This window comes from Elgaria multicarinata, chromosome 7 (assembly GCF_023053635.1).
Source record: "Elgaria multicarinata webbii isolate HBS135686 ecotype San Diego chromosome 7, rElgMul1.1.pri, whole genome shotgun sequence".
Lineage (NCBI taxonomy): Eukaryota > Metazoa > Chordata > Lepidosauria > Squamata > Anguidae > Elgaria > Elgaria multicarinata.
In genome coordinates, this window is record NC_086177.1 from 53,895,955 (window position 1) to 53,915,003 (window position 19,049).

The following is a 19,049-nucleotide window of genomic DNA, read 5'->3' on the forward strand; positions in this document are numbered from 1 at the left end:
TGCAATTATTTTATTGGTTTTATTTATGATTTTATTGATGCTTTAGCTATCATTTTTATGTTTTGGTTGCCTGCTTGTTTAGGCAAATCAGTGCCTGGTGGGTGGCCTGGCTTGGCTGCCTCTCTGCCTTCTTGTTTGGTCAAGAGCCTTTCCCAACAGTACTGTCTGAAATGTTGGGAGAAGGTGGCCCGGTTCACAAGACACCGCAAACCACAGCTTTAACCACGGTGAATAAGGTGTCTTCTGAACAGGACCAGTGTCTAGGTGACACAATCAGCCAGACCAGGCCAGCAGTAAGCAAGCATGGCTACTGCTGGGGTGCTGCCTCAGGAGGATGGAAATGGCCAAGGGGGCTCAGCAAGAACAGTTGCCCCACTCAACCTCATGGTAGGGCTGACCCTGTGCGTTTTTTAAATTCTTTAAATAAATTAAATGTATTCTAAAGCTTCGTCTCAAGATCGTTGCCAATAACTGGATCTGTTGCAGATTACAAATCACTAACTTCGTTATTTTCTCTCTCTCTATCTTTTGTAGTTAAGGAGGGCTATAAAGTCCGATCTGATGTTAATGTTACATTTGAGTTCCGCACCACTGTTGTGAATGGAGTTCTTCTTGGAATCAGCAGCGCTAAAGTGGATGCCATTGGGCTAGAGATTGTAAATGGCAAGGTGGGTTATGAGGTCACGCGATGCTTGACAAATCTGGCAAGTGCCTATTAATAAACATCAGGAAGAATGCATATGTAATATGGAAAGCTTGAGAGCAAAGTTGTGTTACTTACTAATGTGTAGCAGAGTAAACTTCTGAATGCAAAACTTGGAGGATTCTGACGGGGATTCTGTGCAGAGCTCTGCATTTTCACTGGATGGATGTGTAACCATAGGTAAGGAATCTGGGTGAGGCACCAGGACTTAGTCCGTCGCTAGGCAGGGCGAAATCCCGGGGTGATCCCCGGGATCACCTCTGTGCGTTCACATGACGCACAGGGGATCCCGGGATCAGGGAGGGATGATCCCTCCCTTGCCCCGGGATCTCGCCCTACCCTTTGAGCCCAGTTTTTTCACGGTCCTGGGCTGAGCCCGAGAACGTGGAATGTGTGGCAGGACATCGTGGTTTGTCCTGGTTCCTTGCCATTACTCATGAGCTGGGACCCGCGCACAGGGTGCAGAGCTCCTCAGGAGCACTGCACCCATCAAGGGTGGGGTGGGGGGAATGGGGAATTTTATTTTTTTTTTAAAAAAAACAACCCTTACCTTTTGCGCATGAACACTCGTGTGCATCTTCTCCTTTAAGAAAAAAAACCAAAATGGCAGGTGCGATGCCTCTCCCTCTGAGGTCATCTCACAATGCTTGTGAACAGAGGGGGAGATCTCACGATAAAAATATTGTGAGATTTTCACCCTTCTGTCTTGCTAGACGGTAGTCCAGCTAAGGCCTTAGTCAAACACAGAAGCCCTTCTTTCTGCAAAACTTAAGAATTTATTAGTAACAACTTAACCATTAACACACTGTCAGTCCCTGAGTTATCTCAGCTCCTAAATAGCTGTCCAGCTATTCCTGCAGGGCCCTGCGCATTGCCCAGGTAAGTTTTTTATGCCTCTCCTGAAATGCTGTTCACTGTGGCAGGCTGCCCAATTCCCTGCTCCTTACAGCCATTCTGTCCAACGTCACCTTCTCTTTCTTATCTTCCCCAAATCCCTCAAAAACCTTCCCCCTTTCCCTTTTCTTCCTCCTCCTCCTTTCTCTCTCCCCCCAGCTCCTCTTCCAACCACTCACAGCTGCTGCATCCTTCTAGTCCCCTCCTTCTGTTACCATGACAACCCATGTCACAGACGTTTTTGCCCTTTTAGCTAGAACTCTGTGGAGGGGGAGGGAAGGAGGCCGAGGAGGGCTGAGGAAACCGCGTACCCCTGCTTCCCCAGTCCCTTCCCCTCCCCGCCCACAGACCTGCCCCCTTTCCCTGCTCTCCAAGGGGCCTGTGAGCTCGGACTCCTGGGTCTAAGGAGTGCTATCTCCAGCTTCGGATCCAGGAATCAAAACTATCCTATGCCCCCCACATACACCTCCAGACACTGCCTGAGGGCCATAGGATTGCTCTTTGATATGTTTAAACTATCTCTGGGATCATACCTCTAATTTTTTTCTACATCAACGTTTTATTTTTTCTTGCTTCTGGTTATTAGGCTGATTTTTTTACTACCATTTCTTTTATTGCACTTTGGAAAAGAAACCACTTACAATGGAAGAAATGTTCCTTTGAGGGCTTTTAATTAAACAAAGGAAGAAGCAAAGAGGTCTCTAAAATAAGATTACAAAATAGGTGAAAGGGTTAAAATCCCAATTAAGACAAATATCATGGCAGAAATCTAAAGCATAGTTATTTAAACACTTTCAGTGCTGTGCTAGATAATATATGGCCAATGAAGAAAAGTAGAAACTATTTTAAGAACAGTCCAAATAAACCTCAACATTGTTTCAACCAAACCAGGATCTAAGTACTTACTATTTTAGGTTCCTAGGAAGATTTTCCATTAAGTGACGCTTTTGTGGCATATGTTGAACTCTCTGGTACCTTTAGGCTGTTACCTTCAGGCTGAAGAAGAAACATTTTTGTCCGTCTTGTCTTATATGTACTATTCAGTTTATATTAAGTGAGGGCAGGGAAAAAGATTTTGATGTGAGCAATTTATTTCATTGTTAAGCTTTCTGCATGGAGGGCAAGAAAATGGGACAACTGTTTCATGATTTCTTCTCCCAGATTGTCTGGGTAGCATGGGCGAACATTACACTTTCCCATCATGGCAAATGCAGGTGACTAGTTGGCTTTGGGTACAATTACAACTTCAGGATGCCCCTCCTAGCTGATCTAGCCTGCCAGCGGGTACGTGGGTATGCATTTGCGCAATCCAGGTCCCACTTCGAAGTGTTAGATCATGCTCATACTGAAGTGAACGCTAGTACAACATTATTTACATTAGCAGTAGTGTCGCTTTGGATACTGCCCCAAGGAAGCCACACATGGGAACTCCTCCATGCTTCAAGATGGTATCCTGACCTTGACAAATTGTCCTGCTAGAATTCCCAGGATGGCTTCCAATCACCCCCACAGGCTGTAGTTCTCCTCATTAGGGGTGTGCACGGACCCCCCGCTCCGCTTCACTTGCAGATCCGCCATTTTCCGGATCGGGCCGCTCCGCCCCGCCCCCGCTCCGCCCACTTCCGCTCCGCTCCGCCCGGAGCTCCGGATCCGGATCCGGAGCTCCGTTCCCCCCCCCCCATAGGCTTGCATTGAAAGCTAAAAAATTATACAACTTTTTTTCTGTTCAAGTTAGAAACCTCATGTTTGGCACCATGACACCTCATGGGGATATACACACGCACGCCAAGTTTCAAAGCAATCCCATCATCCCCTGATTTTTGGCGAATTTTTGAAAATCGGGCACCCCCCACACAACATCCCTGCGAGGTGGGCAGGGGAGGAGGGAGGGAAGGCAGGCAGGCATGCAGCTGGCATTTCTGGGGGCATAAGGAAGTGAGCCAAGGATAAGCCAGTAATGCATATAAAATGGAATCAATCAATCAATAAACAAAGGAGGGGTGGAATTAAAAGCAGCAGTGTTGCTCAATAAACAACAAGAAGAACTTTTTTTAAAAGGCTATATCTGTCTTTTACCAGCAATAGGGGGACGTGCCCGGGGGAGGGGGAAGTAGCTGCCAGTTCAAGACACTGACAGCCACAGCTCTGAGAAGAAGTAAAACGCTCACTTCGACTCAGAACAGGCATTGCTCCACCACTGAAAAGTGACCATTCACTTCAACTCATGATAGGCATTGCTCCACCGTTTTACTCTCTTTGGAAGGCTCTAATGGCCTTCCAGTGCAGGAGAGAGTGGGGGCACGTCCACGATGAGATGCCCTAGGGGAGCTCATCCCCTTGCACCACATCGATTCAGTTGTTCCCCAAGGTTAGGGTGGGGAGCAGTGCTGTGTTTCTATCTCTTATTCTTGGCTTAGTATATGATTTCAGGTTGTGTTTGTGCATTTGGTGGGGCTACTGTGTTAAAAAACACGGGGAAAAGCCCGTTCAGATGAAGAAAGAGAAGTTTCCCAGAATCCCAAGTTACCTGTTTTGCCTATGCCCTCCTCCAACTTTGGGATCATCATGACCGGGAGCTGACTCTGCCCCTCAGCCCTTTGAAAAAGGTATTTTTCCCGCCGATTTTTTAAAAACGTCTAGCCCGCGACCCGTACGATGCAGAAAGTTGAGAGTGGTCTCAAAATGACCCCCATCCACGACTCTCTGTGCACAAGAATTTTCAGAACGATAGCTTAAAACCCCCCCCAGTTATCCCCGATTCTTTCCCTCAATGCAATCCTATGGGCGAAAAGCCGAAAACGCAGTTTGAGCCGCGCGGTTGACCCGATTTTCACAAAAATATAGCCCGCGACCCGTACGATGCAGAAAGTTGAGAGTGGTCTCAAAATGACCCCCATCCACGACTCTCTGTGCACAAGAATTTCCAGAATGATAGCTTAAACCCCCCCCCAGTTATGCCCGAGTCTTTCCCTCAATGCAATCCTATGGGCGAAAAGCCGAAAACGCAGTTTGAGCCGCGCGGTTGACCCGATTTTCACAAAAATATAGCCCGCGACCCAGACAACGCAGAAAGTTGAGAGTGGTCTCAAAATGACCCCCATCCACGACTCTCTGTGCACAAGAATTTCCAGAACGATAGCTTCAAAAACAACGTAGTTATGCGTGATTATTTGCCGCAATGCAATCCTATGGCGAAATGTTTTCAAGATGGCGACCGGAGCGCTCCGCCTGAACTCGGAGCTCCGAAAAATGGTCGCTTCTCTTCGCCTTGCTTCTAGGGGGTCCGCGGTCCGCTCCTACTCCGCCTCTGGGTAAGGCGGAGCAGGCCAATCCGCTACTGCTTCTACGCTCCTAATCGGAGCGGAGCACATCCCTACTCCTCATGGCCCTAGCCTGGGTTAGAAGTTCAGTGGATCAAGAGTGGAAGAAAAGGCAAAGTGGTAGAACACAAAACATATTATTATTATTATTATTATTATTAGTAGTAGTAGTAGTAGTAGTAGTAGTAGTAGTAGTAGTATCCCGCCGTTTGCCCAATGCTGGGCCTCAAGGCAGCCTTACAAAGTTTAAAATATACATGGGGGGGAGGGAAACAAAACCATAAACAATTAAAAAATACACAACAAAATTATAAGACATTAACATAGATGGAGGGCTGGATTATTCTCCAAAGGCCTGCTTGAACAAAAAAGTTTTAGCCTGCTTCTGAAAACCCATCAAGGAGGGAGCCAGCCTAGCTTCCCCAGGAAGAGAGTTCCAGAGCACCGGAGCAGCCACCAAGAAGGCCCTCTCCCATGTTCTATTTGCTATTTACTGTTTTACTCTGTACAGCACCATGTACATAGATGGTGCTATATAAATAAATAATAATAATAAAATAATAATAATAATAATAATAATAATAATAATAATAATAATAATAATAATGTTCCCACCAAGTGTGCCTGTGAAGAAGGTGGGACTGAAAGAAGAGCTTCTCCAGAAGATCTCAAAGCACAGGCAGGCTCATAAGGGAGAATACGTTCTTTCAAATAACCTGGACCCGAACCACAGCACTTTGAATTGTGCCCGGAAACAGACTGGAAGCCAGTGGAGCTGTTTTAACAGGGGAGTTGTGTGCTCCCTGTAACCAGCCCCAGTCAACAATAGGATAGGTCCTTGAAGAATAGCATGGCTCCTTCCTCTTGGGGCATGTCTACACCATGCCTATATCCCGGGATCATCCCTGTGCATCCAAATGACACACACGGGATCCCGGGAGCAGGCAGGGACGATCCCTCCATTTTCCTGGGATAATCCTTAGGTGTAGAAAGGGCCTTGGTTTCTTCATTGCTGCCACAGAAAAATACTTCTTCACCCTCAAAGAAACTAGCAGTCTCATTGGATTAAGAGGTACCAGACAGAAGCCATCTAGGATTCCTCCATTTCCTATTTTTCAGGATCTTTCACCTCTTCTGTTTTCACAGAGGCAGAAGATGCAAAGCCTTTTAACTGGCTTATATTGATTCCAATGCTGATCATTCCTGCCAAGACAGGAGAGCTTAGTGTTCAGGTTCCCAACCCCCCTGTTTTAAACTGCAGTGAATGCACCCCTCTTGAACCTCCTGGAGCTGTCTGTCAGTGAGCTCAACCACAACTTGTCTTTGGCTGCTGTCGGGAATAATTTGGTACCTTACTACTATACTTATCTTAGTGGAGATATTTTAAAAATTGAAATAGGCAGCATTGTACTAGCTGGCCAAGTACAAAGAATGTACTTCAATAAGAAACTATTCATTTTAAGTGAACTTTGATTTAATCACCGTCCATTTGGTTTAAAAGAAAACTTCCCACATCATTATTGAGCAATTTGTTAGGTTAAAAGAACCATCTGTTTGACTTGCCTTCTATCCTTATTGCCATTTGGCTGGTTTTGTGCAGGTTTTATTCAGCGTCAACAATGGAGCTGGTCGAATAACAGCTACCTATGAACCAAAAGGCACGGCTAGTCTTTGTGATGGACAGTGGCACAAACTTCAAGCAAACAAAAGCAAGCATCATATTGCTCTGATAGTTGATGGGAACTTGGTTCAAATGGATAATCCACATATGCAGTCCACCTCTGCAGATACGAACAACCCAATATATGTTGGAGGCTATCCTGGTATGTAGTTTTCCTCACTTTCAAAATACAGGAAAAGAAATAACAAATTATAATTCCCTCCCAACCTTGGCTTGTAATTATTTGTTCTGCCTAACTGGGGTAAAAATGCTAAGCCAGCATAAAGTTGATTCTCTGGAATGAAGAGGACTATTAACAACGCCAGGACCCAATGCCCTTGTAAACTTAAGAATGTCCTTCTTGCTTGTTTACTTTTTTTTTACTTTTCATGAGAATTAGGTTCAAGCGTGCTTGGGGCAAAGTGTCGGCTACAGCCCATTCAGAGTCCCCCAAAGAGCTTTCTGTTCACTGATGCTGTGATTGAAGGCCAGTTTTCCTTCCCTCAATTTAATTGGTGCTTAGTGGTAGAGCACCTTCTCTGCATGCAGAAGATCCCTGGTTCAATCCCTCATATCTCTGGGTAGGGCTGGAAAAATTGCTGCCTGACACCCTGAAGAGTTGCTGCCAGTCAGTGTTGACAATACTGGGCTAGATGGACCAATAGTCTGACCTGGTATAAGGCAGCTTCCTAGATTACTTTATAGCTCCCATACAGTGCGATCCTATACTTGCCTACTCAGAATTAAATACCATTGAGTTCATTGAGGGTTATTTTAAGGTAAAGCGGTATAAGATTGCAGCCTTGTAGGTCTTACAATGCAAATCCAATTGATGATAAAGCAGATGGGGAGCTACTGCATGCTCTATATATTTTTCTGCAATTTAGGTTTCAAAAATCCTTGCGATGCATCAGGCGATTTCTAAAGTATAATTTTAATCTCTTCCAAGACAGTAAATAGGCTCACTGTGTTCTTTCATTTGTTTTCTAGCTGATGTAAAACAAAATTGCTTGACCAGTAAGAGCTCATTCCGAGGGTGTTTGAGAAACCTCATGCTGATTAAGGGCCATCAGACAGAATCATTTGACTTCAGCGAAGCCTTTGACCTGCATGGAGTCTTTCCACATTCCTGCCCTGGGGCCGAGCACTAAATGTCAGGGAAAACTGTCTATTTTAAAAATCTTTGTCTATTGTTAATGAAAGAGAAATGTTTTTAACAATAATCCTGATCACAGTGATATCCCCGTATTATTCAGCTCAGGACAAATATTTTTAGTCAGAACTTGTACGATTCCAATTTTTTTTTTTTACATTTTTAAAGCCTCTTTGTACAACAGATACCTCTACTAAAACTTTAACATTAACGGAGTACTTTTTTTTAAAAAAAAAAAAGTTTGTGTTTTTTTTAAAAATCAGTGTTTACGATGTATCTTTGCTGATTACTTGACAGTATTTCATTCAGTGTATATGGGTCTTTTTATAATAAAGATGTAAAATGGGCCCCACACAATAAAAAGCGTCCTTCCATGTTGTGTGTGTATGGTAACTGAAAAAGGCAATTCAGATAATGTTCAAGACACAATGCAGAAGAATTCAGTAGGTAGATTCTGCCTATAGTGTTTCAGCAAATGATAGCTAACAGCTTTGAAATATTCACATTGATAAAACGGCTGCGATCTTGTATTTGGTATACAAAAGTGGCTCAACTGGAAGCTGGGTGTGAAAAATTCTCCTTGAGACCTAAACAAGAGACCAGGTTGCAGAACAGGTTCTATTTTATCAAGACTGAAGGCAGAGCTCCGGCTATTGGGCGGTATAGAAATGTAATAAATAAATAAATAAATAAATAAATGCAGTGATGCTCCCTGTTTGTATAATAACAAAAGTATAGAAGCCATAATGTTGGGGTTACTGATAGCCCTGTGCACGTCCACATCTGTTTTCACAGACTGATGAGAAAAGCTTGAGCTAAACAAGCAGTCACATGATACAGCTGTTGTGTGACTATGCCTCTTCACATTGTTTGGGGGTGGGTGGCATTACATGGTTGAATGTTTTTTCGCACAAAAAAGTCCTGCAAGCAGAAAGCTATAACAGGGAGAAGGCTAGAAAATGAACCTCCTTGATTCCTGATAGATTAGTTTATGTGCAGGGAATAGTCAGTGCTGGTTTTTCTTTTACAAGTGCTTTGATGACAGAAGATAATATCTTGTAATAACTGAGGCCTATGGGGTACATTTTCAAAGCTTTTGATTTGCAGATCACCTATGGTCAGATGTCATTAGCTCACTTATAAAACAGAACAGAAGATTAAAAAAACATGAGCAATTTGTGTAGATTTCTTCATGATTACTTGGTTTTATAAATGCAATCCCTGGGGATGAATTAGTCATACAACCATGGCATTTTTTTTATACAGTGCCTTTCCCCCCATGTTTTCTCACTTTGGCTAAAATATTTTAAGCCTCTGATGTGAGATCACAGGCTGCCTGAAGGTAAATCTAACCCTAATACTTTAAGAGACTGAATTTATTCTGTGGTTAAACAACTAAGGTAAAAACCTTTAGATGTGTTTTAAATCCCCTTTTATGTTGTAGAAAGCCATGGGGTTTTTTTAGAAGTATGGGTGTATATTGGTTTTTCTTATAATGAGCTACAACAAACCATTAAGTAAATTGGTCAAGCATGGTATAACATTTTTTACATCCCCAAATACTGACCAGTTAAGCTAGAACTACTTCCATTCATGTTTCTGTTTAGATTGAGGTACACCACAGCTGGAGAACACATGGCCCTCCAAATATCACTGTACTGCAGTTCCCCAATCATTCATTATTAGCTATGCTTATTAGGGCTGATGGGAGTTGTGGTCCAACATTCCTCACCCCTCAGGTACAGGATTTATCCAGATGCTCTAGAATAACTGGCCCCATGCCGGCCCTTAGCAAATTCCATTTTAACAGATGTATGTATTGCAGTGTTAAGGCACCCATTTTGAGGAAGCCCTGCGTTTAATGCAGGAAGCAAGAAACGATATAAGAGGTTTAGTTGATACCAGTTTAATTTTTGTCCTGGATTAAGTACATACATGTTCTACTTTCTAAATCCTCTGCATTTAGTAGGAATGCCTGTAATCAAACCTTTCATGACAGATGGTCAATGGAAACACACTGAAAGATTTCATTTTAACCAAGTATTGCTGCTGCAACACACTTTAAAAAAAAGACTTAAAAGGCTATACCCATCTGTATTCAGTATGAACAGAAAAAAAGGGCTGCGGATTCTGTTTTTTGATGTAGCACAATATTCAGACATTTATTTTAAATAACTTCAGCTAATTTCCAGATTTTGCCTATAATTGCATTGGGTGTCATGCGTGCAGACTGGGAGGGTAGACAAGCCCTGGGACCGAGCAGGAGGTTATTAAATATTTGTAACAATGTATTGGAGAAAAAAACATGTCTTCTCTCAAAATGTTTGGAGGATTAGAGCTACATATACATACTGCCTTCATGCTGCCAGCTAGGCTGAAAGGCAACAAACAACTTCCGGCTTCCCTTCAGCCAGAGGCCTAAATAGAAAGGGCAGGGGAATTGGGTTGTGTGGATGAGCACTGTTAGAGACATGACCCTGCAGCCCCACCCATTTTCACTCTTTTCATATAGCCATTTAAAGTCATACTGAGGGCAAGAAGTTGGATGAACACCTTTCTCCCCATCACCACAGGATGCTTCAAGTGGCAAAGGGGCACTAGTGTTTGCAGCTTAGGAGATGGCAGCAGGGAATTGACTAATGAGCCCCTTCAGCATCTTATCAAGTCTCCCATTCCAATGCCCATGATAGAGTGAAGAATGGACTCTGATGCAGTTAGTAGGAAGACAGATTCCCTTCACTAGATTAGAAAAACATTGGGGAAGGATGGTTGACAGCATGCCTCCAACGTCCTACCTCCCCCAGCTTACTCCTGAACCAGTGAAGAAGAGTGAGGCACAAGCAGGAATTGGGTCCAATTACTCCCTCATAGGATGAAATGTAAGGGGAAAACATGAGTAGTCAATTGTATCCATGGCCACTAAAATATGAGCACATGGTTAAACTGAAAGTATTATAACATTAAAGGAAAGTATGTGATCAGGTACAGAAAACGTGTGGCACAGAAGTCTGGAATAAAACTGAGGTAGTAGTAGCTGTTTGGACATTGGAGACATTTTGTAAAAATCTGCAACTAGTCTTCACTATCCCTGCAGATCTTGTGAGAGAAAAGACAATTCAGATTGAACCAGATAAAGATTTGTAAGACTAATGGGAAAAGAGCTTCAATGTAAAAATAATTTGTTAAATCACACCCTACGATGCCTCAGGTGGAGAGGGTGAGAAGGAAAGTTAAAGGAGGGGTAAAATGCTTCTCTTTGCTGCCCTTCTTTCTGTGACATTTTATCATAAATTCACACTTGTAAATTAAAATAATAGTTTGCAATGAAGAAACCAGGAAGTACAGCCCACAAGCTGGAGATGTTGGATTGGAAACCATGCCAGCAGAGGTTCTAGTAGCAGAATCTCATTTGCCCTAGGGCTACACACACAGTTACAGGCTGGATCGGGATTGTTCAAGCAGAAGGGAACTTCAACTAGACCTAATCACCTGTGTAAGGATGTGGCTGATGAACTCTCATCTCACAATAAACAGCTGATTAGAACTTATATCTGACTAACTGATCAGTTGGTAGATCCTTACAACTCTGGATCAACCTTTGAACATGTTTTTTTTTTCTAAGAAAAATGGAGCATGTTACTTTGCAGTATTAAGACACTACCAGTTGAATGAGAGGGGTTGTGCCAGCATGTTACTATATATTTGACAATACCTCTCTGAATATAACATTTATTAAGACATTTATTCTGCGTTGCAGAATCATGGCGTGTAAAATTTGTGCCCTCTCTTCCATGAGAGTCCCCTCATGCGATGTAAGCAATCTAGACAAAGCTACATTTGTTTAGTCCCATAGAGTTAATGCACTTGACATATCCAAAGAGTTTCCTGTTCTTCATTCCACAGCTCATAGCACAATTTTAGAACAGCAAAACAAGCCAAATTGAATTAACCATACAGTATTTCAAAATTTAAAAATATTTAAAAATGTTTGAGGTTCTTCTTTGCAGCACATGAAGTTTACAAAACAATTACAACACTACTCAGATATTACTACAGATATCAAAATATAAGAAACATGGAAATATAAGTTTATGCAGCAGAACTAGCCTTCTACTGCAACGGTCAGTTAATACCTCCCATTAGACCACTCTGACTTAGGTTGTCATTCACCCAAGGTTACCTTTAATTCACCATAATGCAGGGCACGATCCAGTCCATATTAAGCACTGTTTAAGTTCTATTGATTTTTACATGAGGAATTTAGGCAGATGGTTAATTTTCCAAACGAAATCAATGGGATTAAAAATGCTGAATACTGGCTGGACTCTGTTCAAAGTCTATAATACTCTTTGCAGAGAACACATTTCCTTAAGTCTCTGATGAAGATAATAATCCAAGATCACTTCCCCCATATTTATACATACTTCAGGGTGAGGCTATTATTTCAATACTGTTAATCAAAATTAAATTAAAATGCAAAAAAATAATAAGAAAAATATTGGACATCTGTAAAACATTTGTCAAAGTCTGAATGTTTTACAGTATGGCTATTAAGTTAAAAAGAATGTTTGCAAATTGTTGAGGGGGCTAAGCTTCTATCTGTCTTTCAGCTCCATCAAACTGGTTCCTATGCAGATCAATCAATGGTATACCATATGAAATGCATGCGTTACAAATTAACTTAGTAATAGTTATACATTAATTTGTACATTGGCAAAGCCAGAGAAATGCCATTAAAATGTTGATATGCAATTCTTTATACGTATATATTTATATACATGCACAGTACATTAAAAGTAAAAATGATTTACACAGTAGTTTCTCCCCTCAGTGGTATCCAGGCATTAGAATTAACATTTGACAATAAAATATGTCATTTGAACAGGAATGAGTTGTCATAGAATTTTGGCACTGCCATTTGTATTAAATGATATTTTCCTTGAGTGTCTTGTTATTAGCGGTTGTTCTTTTGTTTCCTGGGATGACATTGTATTTCTTCTTTATAAAAGTATGTGGTAAGACAGGGGGGCAAGGAAATCCAGTTTATATTCTGTCAACAAGAGCTTTTGTCAGTATGCCTTCATATCCATTGAAAACTGCCCCCAATAAAACCAGTGTTAAGGTGTACACATTACAAAATAAATTATAACAAACCATTAATTGAAGTAACAGTTCCAAAGGTCTATGATACATTTGGATGACAAAGATTGTAAATGATGTTGTGAAGATATGTGCACAGTAACAACTGCTTTGGTTTCATCATTGGCAACGTGGCTCATGATGGCAGAGGCTTTTTGACCATCCTTTTGGTATTTTCGGGAGTGCTCTGCCAATATGTCTTTACAAGTTTCAACTTATTTTTGGTTTAATTACCCATTCAGCTTGAGGATTTGCATGGTAAACATCCAGCATATAAGCATCTGGATCCAAACAGTGCTGTCCTGAAAGAAACACATCATCATCATCATTATTATTATTATTATTATTATTTTAAAAAGATGAAATTATTATTATAGTTATAACATGTGGCACAGTTTAAAAAAAACATTTATCCAGGTTTACATCTTAAAACTTCATCGTCATAACATGCACATTTCCACTTCCCAAAGTATCTTCTGCTTCTGGATGATATTCAAGCTTTGGAGGACCATCAGAAGAATGGAGCCCCTTAACTCTGCAGTCACTGTCAAGACCAACGAGAAGCTGCAAGGGCCTTCTATCCTGACTAAGCTTATGAGCAAGTAGTTATATAGGGGTGGTTAGGGTGTTTGTTTTTTGTCTTCTGCCTTATATTGATTCCAAAGTGAAAAGACCGCATTCAGTAATTTTATATTTATTACATTTTATTTATTACATTTTAAAATACATTTTATATATAAAAAATGTAAAATGTAATAATTTTATATTATTAATTAAATAACTAGATATGATTTTTGGGAAGTGCCACCGCTTAGTGGAGAGCACATGCAGAAGGTCCCAGGTTCGATCCCCAGTATCTCCAGCTTGCAGTATTTCATGCGAGGTTACAGCACTCAATGAGTGCTCTCCTACATGGTAGTGCAGGAGGTAGCTATGAGTAGAGCAGGATTTGAAAAATAATAATAATGCCCCATGACTCTGTTGTTTTTCCAGCACTATGCCAAGTGGGCTTAAGGCGATCCTGGTTTACCCAGCCACACTGGCTATGCATTGTAGTTGGCTTTAGGTGCACAGCTGAAATTAATATAGAAGACGTTGAAGTTTAACCAAACACTTACCTATATTTCCTCCAATTTCATGTAAACTTTGGATCTGCATTTTTGTCTTGTCTGATGATCCATGGCTGCAAATTGAAATACATATATATATAAGCTACTAAGGAATTATTCCAGCAGAACAACCATATCAACCAAAATAACCATTATGCTACCATGTTCCTTCCACACTAATCTCAATTCTGGAAAAAAATACATGCAAGCATGTCTTATTTTCCATTGTATTTAAATGGGATTGCTTCTCATTTAGAGACTAATTTCCATATCTATTTATTCAGATCACAATATTACCTGTAGAATCAACACTATTCTTAACCTTTAGTAGCAGCAGAGTGGCATATTTTACAGTTAAAATAAACTTAATTCTGTGCCAAGAATTCCTTGTGAAATGAATAGGGTTTCATGTTATGCATTACGTCGAGTTTGGTTGTACTTTTTTGCAAAGCTCCCTAAATTAAATTATTTGATATAACCTTGAATAAATTAATATAATTCTTTGGCACACATATTGTAAATACTCCTGTTTCTAGTTTGTTAACATAATACACGGACCCCAAAGTAAAGGTAGTTGGATTAAGGCAGCAACTCTAGGGTGCTTGAGAAAGCATCACAGGGGCCATAGAATTTAATACAATTCCTTCTCCACCTGCAGAGAAGGAAGCCTGTGGGCAGAGAAGGAAGTCGGTCCTCAGAAGCTGTACAGTGCTGGAAAGGTCAGGCACTGTTGCTCTTCTATGGTTAGATTCTGATGCTGGAGAGGGCAAAAAGGAGCCACCCCAGGGGTTGATCCAGGGAGGAGCCTGTGAATCCAAAGTCTTCCTATTCCTCAGATACACTCTCAGAACAGCGGGGAAACTACCACACCCACTAGAAGCATTGGGAGAGAAACCTTAAAAAAAGAAAGCTATAAAAGGTCCTATCTACCACCCTAAAAAAAAAACCAAGGAAAAATATCACCATCTTCTGCTGTGCTGGCAGTTCATGGGAAGGGGCAATTCAGACCCCATGGATTCTCCCTGTCCCAGCCCCTTTGGATTACTGGAGGTCAGATGAACCTTAGGTGCGGTTGTCATGCTCTGCAGCATGCTAGACAACTTGATCCACCCAGGACTAATGCCAGTTTGGTCTCATTTTTACATACATACATGTTGAGGCTAAAACAATACATTGATGAATGAGGGGTGATTCATGTGACTTGATTTTGGTTATTTTATTGTTTCATACAGTTCTGCTCTCAAAGCCAATAAACTATTGGACGTTTCTCTAGGACCTGGAAAAAGTGAATTGAACCGCAAACTGGGTGTCTTGCAAAGCAATTTAGGCCATGGCTAGACCTACCGATATCCCAGGGATTGCCCCAGGAACATGCCTGTGCATCCACATGACGCAGAGGGCATCCCGGGAGCAGGGAGGGATGATCCCTCCTTTGCCCCGGGATATCGGCATAGCCTTTAATCCCGCTTTTTCCGCAGTCTCGGGATGATCTCGAGACCATGAACTGTGTTGGCGCGCGTCATGGGTTGTCCCGGCTCCTTGCGAGTAACTGCGAGGAGACGGGACGCGGGCACAGAGCTCCTCAAATGCTCTGTGCCCATTGGGGGTGGGTTGGGGTGAGCGGGGAAATTAATTTTTTAAAGAAAACACACCTCACATTTGCCGTTCAAGCGCTCGTGCACTCCTTCCTCTTAAAAAAAACACACAAAATGGTGTGTGCGGCATCCTCTTCTTCCTAGATGTTGCGCCCTGTGTGACATCTAGGAAGAGATCTCGCAATAACCATATCGGAAGATCATACCCCCTCCATTGGCTAGACTGGGTAGGTCTAGCCATGGCCTTACATTGCTAAGTCCAATTTCACCGTGAGCCCATGGTAGCCTACATATTGTCAACCACTACATATATGACATGATCAATTGGCCCAGAGTGAAATAATAAACTAGAAATTCTTTTGCTCTCCAGTCGTTAAATAAAATTGAAATTAACAAATGAAAAAAACAGTATGCAGAAAATTTGTTCTCAGCTCAGATCTTCCCCTGACCTGTCGTCATACTTTTACTCACCTGTTTTCACAGTAAAATCGTGCCAGAATATCTTTGGCTTTTGTTTGATTGTTCAGCTGAATTGCCATAGAAACCTTTGAATGCAGTGGAGCATGAACTCTTATCACACCTTCGGGTATGTCAGACTGCAGAAACGGGGGGAAACAACAATTTGCTAATGTCAACAAAGGTATACATCTGCATCATGATACCAAACATCATGGACTGTAGCCTCTCTGTGTGTGTATGTGTGTACACACACACACACATATACATAAACATACACACACAGAGGTCATCTGAGGGCATGCTCCTGGTGGTTCCACATGGACCTATGGTCCGATAGGATTCCCCCAGGAGAGGAGCCTTCAGTGTGGTGGCCCCCTTCCTATGGAATTCCCTGCCTTTGGAGGTCAGGCAGGCGCCAGCGGTTGTATTGCTTCCCACTCCTTCTGAAAATCTTGCTGATTCAAGAAGGTTTCCGTGAATGACCAGCCATAGTTTTACCAATACTCCGGAGGTTATCCGGAGATGTGGACTGAGGTGTCATCAATATGCGGATGATACCCAGCTCTACTTTCCTTTTCATCAAACCCAGGTGAGGCAGTGGCTGTTCTGAACCAGTGCCTGGGCACGGTAATGGACTGGATGAGGGCTAACAAACTGAGTCTCATTCCAGACAAGACGGAGGTACTGTTAGTGGGTGGTTCATCTGTCCGGCGAGGTGATGTTTGCCCTGTCCTGGACGGGGTTGCACTCTCCCTAAAGGATCGGGTCCATAGTTTGGGGGTGCTCTTGGATCCAGAACTGTCACTTGAGGCACAGGTGAACTCAGTGGCAAAGAGCACCTTTTATCAGCTTAGGTTGATATACCAGCTGCGCCCTTATCTGGACAGAGATAGCCTAGCTACACTTATCCATGCTCTAATAACCTCTCGTTTGGATTACTGCAATGCGATACGTGGGGCTGCCTTTGAAAACGGTCCAGAAGCTTCAGCTGGTATAAAACAGGGCAGCCCATTTACTAACAGGGACTGGCTGGCGAGATCACATTACGCCAGTCCTTTTACAACTTCATTGGCTGCCAGTCCAGGTCTGGGACAGATTCAAAGTGCTGGTATTGACATTTAAAGCCCTAAATGGTTTGGGGCCAGGTTATTTGAAGGAACTCCTCCTCCCATATGTACCTGCCCGAACCTTAAGATCATCCACACGGGCCCTTCTCTGTGAGCCCCTGCCAAAGGAAGTGAGGCAGGTGGCTACTAGGAGGAGGGCTTTCTCCGCTGTGGCACCCCGGTTGTGGAACGAGCTCCCCAGAGAGGTCCGCCTGGCGCCTACACTGTACTCCTTTAGTCACCAGCTGAAGACCTTTTTATTCTCTCAGTATTTTAACACTTAATTTTAACTTAAATTTAAATTTTACTGTTCTAACTTTGTGTTTTAATCTTATATCAATTTTGCTGCATGGTTTTATCCTGGTTGTGCTTTTTATACTGCATTTTTTGTATTTGTGCTTTTAACCTGTTGGTTGTTTTATTATGGTTTTAATTTTTGTGAACCGCCCAGAGAGCTTCGGCTATTGGGCGGTATAAAAATGTAATAAATAAATAAACAAACAAACAAACAAACAAACAATACTGGGGTTTTATCAGAACTTAGTGCTTTTAGAAATTGTATTTCTAATATGGTGTTTTTAATTCTTTTATTCTTTTTGTTATCATAGTATGTTTGCACTCACACTTTACCATCAGCTTACTACTGGAATTACTACTGGATATGCTGAAGTGTTCTTAATTGACCAGAGCCTCCCCTTATTCCTATCATATTTCCTGTCATATTTATTGTATGAGCTGCTTTGGGCATGAATTCTTTTTAGAAAGATAACCAATAAGTAAACCAAATAGTAATATTAACAATAAGAAAAACATTCACCTCCATTCTTTCTGGCCTCTCCCGCTCCATAGTTTTTCTTCTCAATAGTCTTCGCACACCCTTGTCAAACATTAGCTGCCTTTTTGTATTATTGATCGAGGCCTCGTTCATCTTTCTCACTTGAGAAATCATAAATGTTGGCACCTAAATGGAAAGAAGGAAGCAAGACTACATGACAAGTGGCTTCCTAAAAGCCCCCAACCCAACACAGACACAGACACTCCCTGAATGTGATCCTATTGTAGAACTCTTGGAAACAATTTGCTGAAAAGAAACAAGCAGAATCTTAGTGGCATTTCCTACATTCACAGCATTCCTTCCTGAAAGTGGCATAATAGTTCCATTTGGGACTCATCTACACCAAGCAGGATATTCCACAACGAAAGCGGTATAAAAAGGCAGGAGCCACACTACTGCTTTATAGCAGTATTGAAGTACACTGCAGGATTTACACTACTGCTTTATGTGGTACTAAAGTGCACTGACAACTGTTGGGGCCCATGACACATCTACACTAAGCAGGATATAACACTATGAAAGTGGTATGAAAGCAGAATACGGTATGTGTCATGGGCCCCAACAGTTGTCAGTGCACTTCAATACTGCTATAAAGCGGCAGTGTGGCTCCTGCCTTTTATATACCACTTTCATACCATTTTCATAGTGGAATATCCTGCTTGGTGTAGATGAGCCCTAGTCTCCTATTTATTCAACTGTTTACTTCTCTACAGAGAAAGGTGATGAGTGTCAACAATATTCCCTCTTAACCTTCCCCCACTGTACAGATCTTGAATATGCTAACTAGTAGGACAAAGCAGTGCACTTAATACAAAAAAACAAATGTCCCAATTGGAAGCAGGTAGTGAAGCCACAATCTCTGCTGTCTTGAATGGGCTCAAATCAGAGATATAAATAAGAACTGCTTGTCATAAGTGGTAGTGTCTCAGTATCCTTCTAGCTTTTCTGACTTCCTGCTCTTGTTCTAGTTACCATAACCTTGCAAAATAAGAGGAAAGAAGCTTGAACAAAAATATTTTCCTTGTGTTCTTATCAAAGTTGGCTTTCCCTTGTTTATATGTATTTAATTTTAAAAA

The 19,049-nt window shown here is 41.9% G+C and overlaps 2 protein-coding genes across 2 annotated transcripts in view; one reads left to right on the forward strand and one right to left on the reverse strand.

Annotated features, from left to right (window-relative positions):
- LAMA1 (laminin subunit alpha 1) overlaps positions 1-8,086 on the forward strand; it is a 123,596-nt gene extending 115,510 nt beyond the window's left edge. The window contains exons 61-63 of the mRNA XM_063131297.1: positions 535-668; positions 6,518-6,740; positions 7,568-8,086. Coding sequence (XP_062987367.1) covers positions 535-668; positions 6,518-6,740; positions 7,568-7,728 — 518 coding nt within the window. The 3' untranslated portion in view covers positions 7,729-8,086. The remainder of the gene's footprint in view (positions 1-534; positions 669-6,517; positions 6,741-7,567) is intronic.
- Positions 8,087-9,676: 1,590 nt separating this feature from the next.
- The window catches only part of ARHGAP28 (Rho GTPase activating protein 28), a 92,388-nt gene continuing 83,015 nt past the window's right edge, over positions 9,677-19,049 (reverse strand). The window contains exons 12-15 of the mRNA XM_063130580.1: positions 17,956-18,099; positions 16,045-16,169; positions 13,988-14,052; positions 9,677-13,171 (exon numbers count right to left, since the gene is read on the reverse strand). Of these exons, the coding sequence (XP_062986650.1) occupies positions 13,080-13,171; positions 13,988-14,052; positions 16,045-16,169; positions 17,956-18,099 (426 nt within the window). The 3' untranslated portion in view covers positions 9,677-13,079. The remainder of the gene's footprint in view (positions 13,172-13,987; positions 14,053-16,044; positions 16,170-17,955; positions 18,100-19,049) is intronic.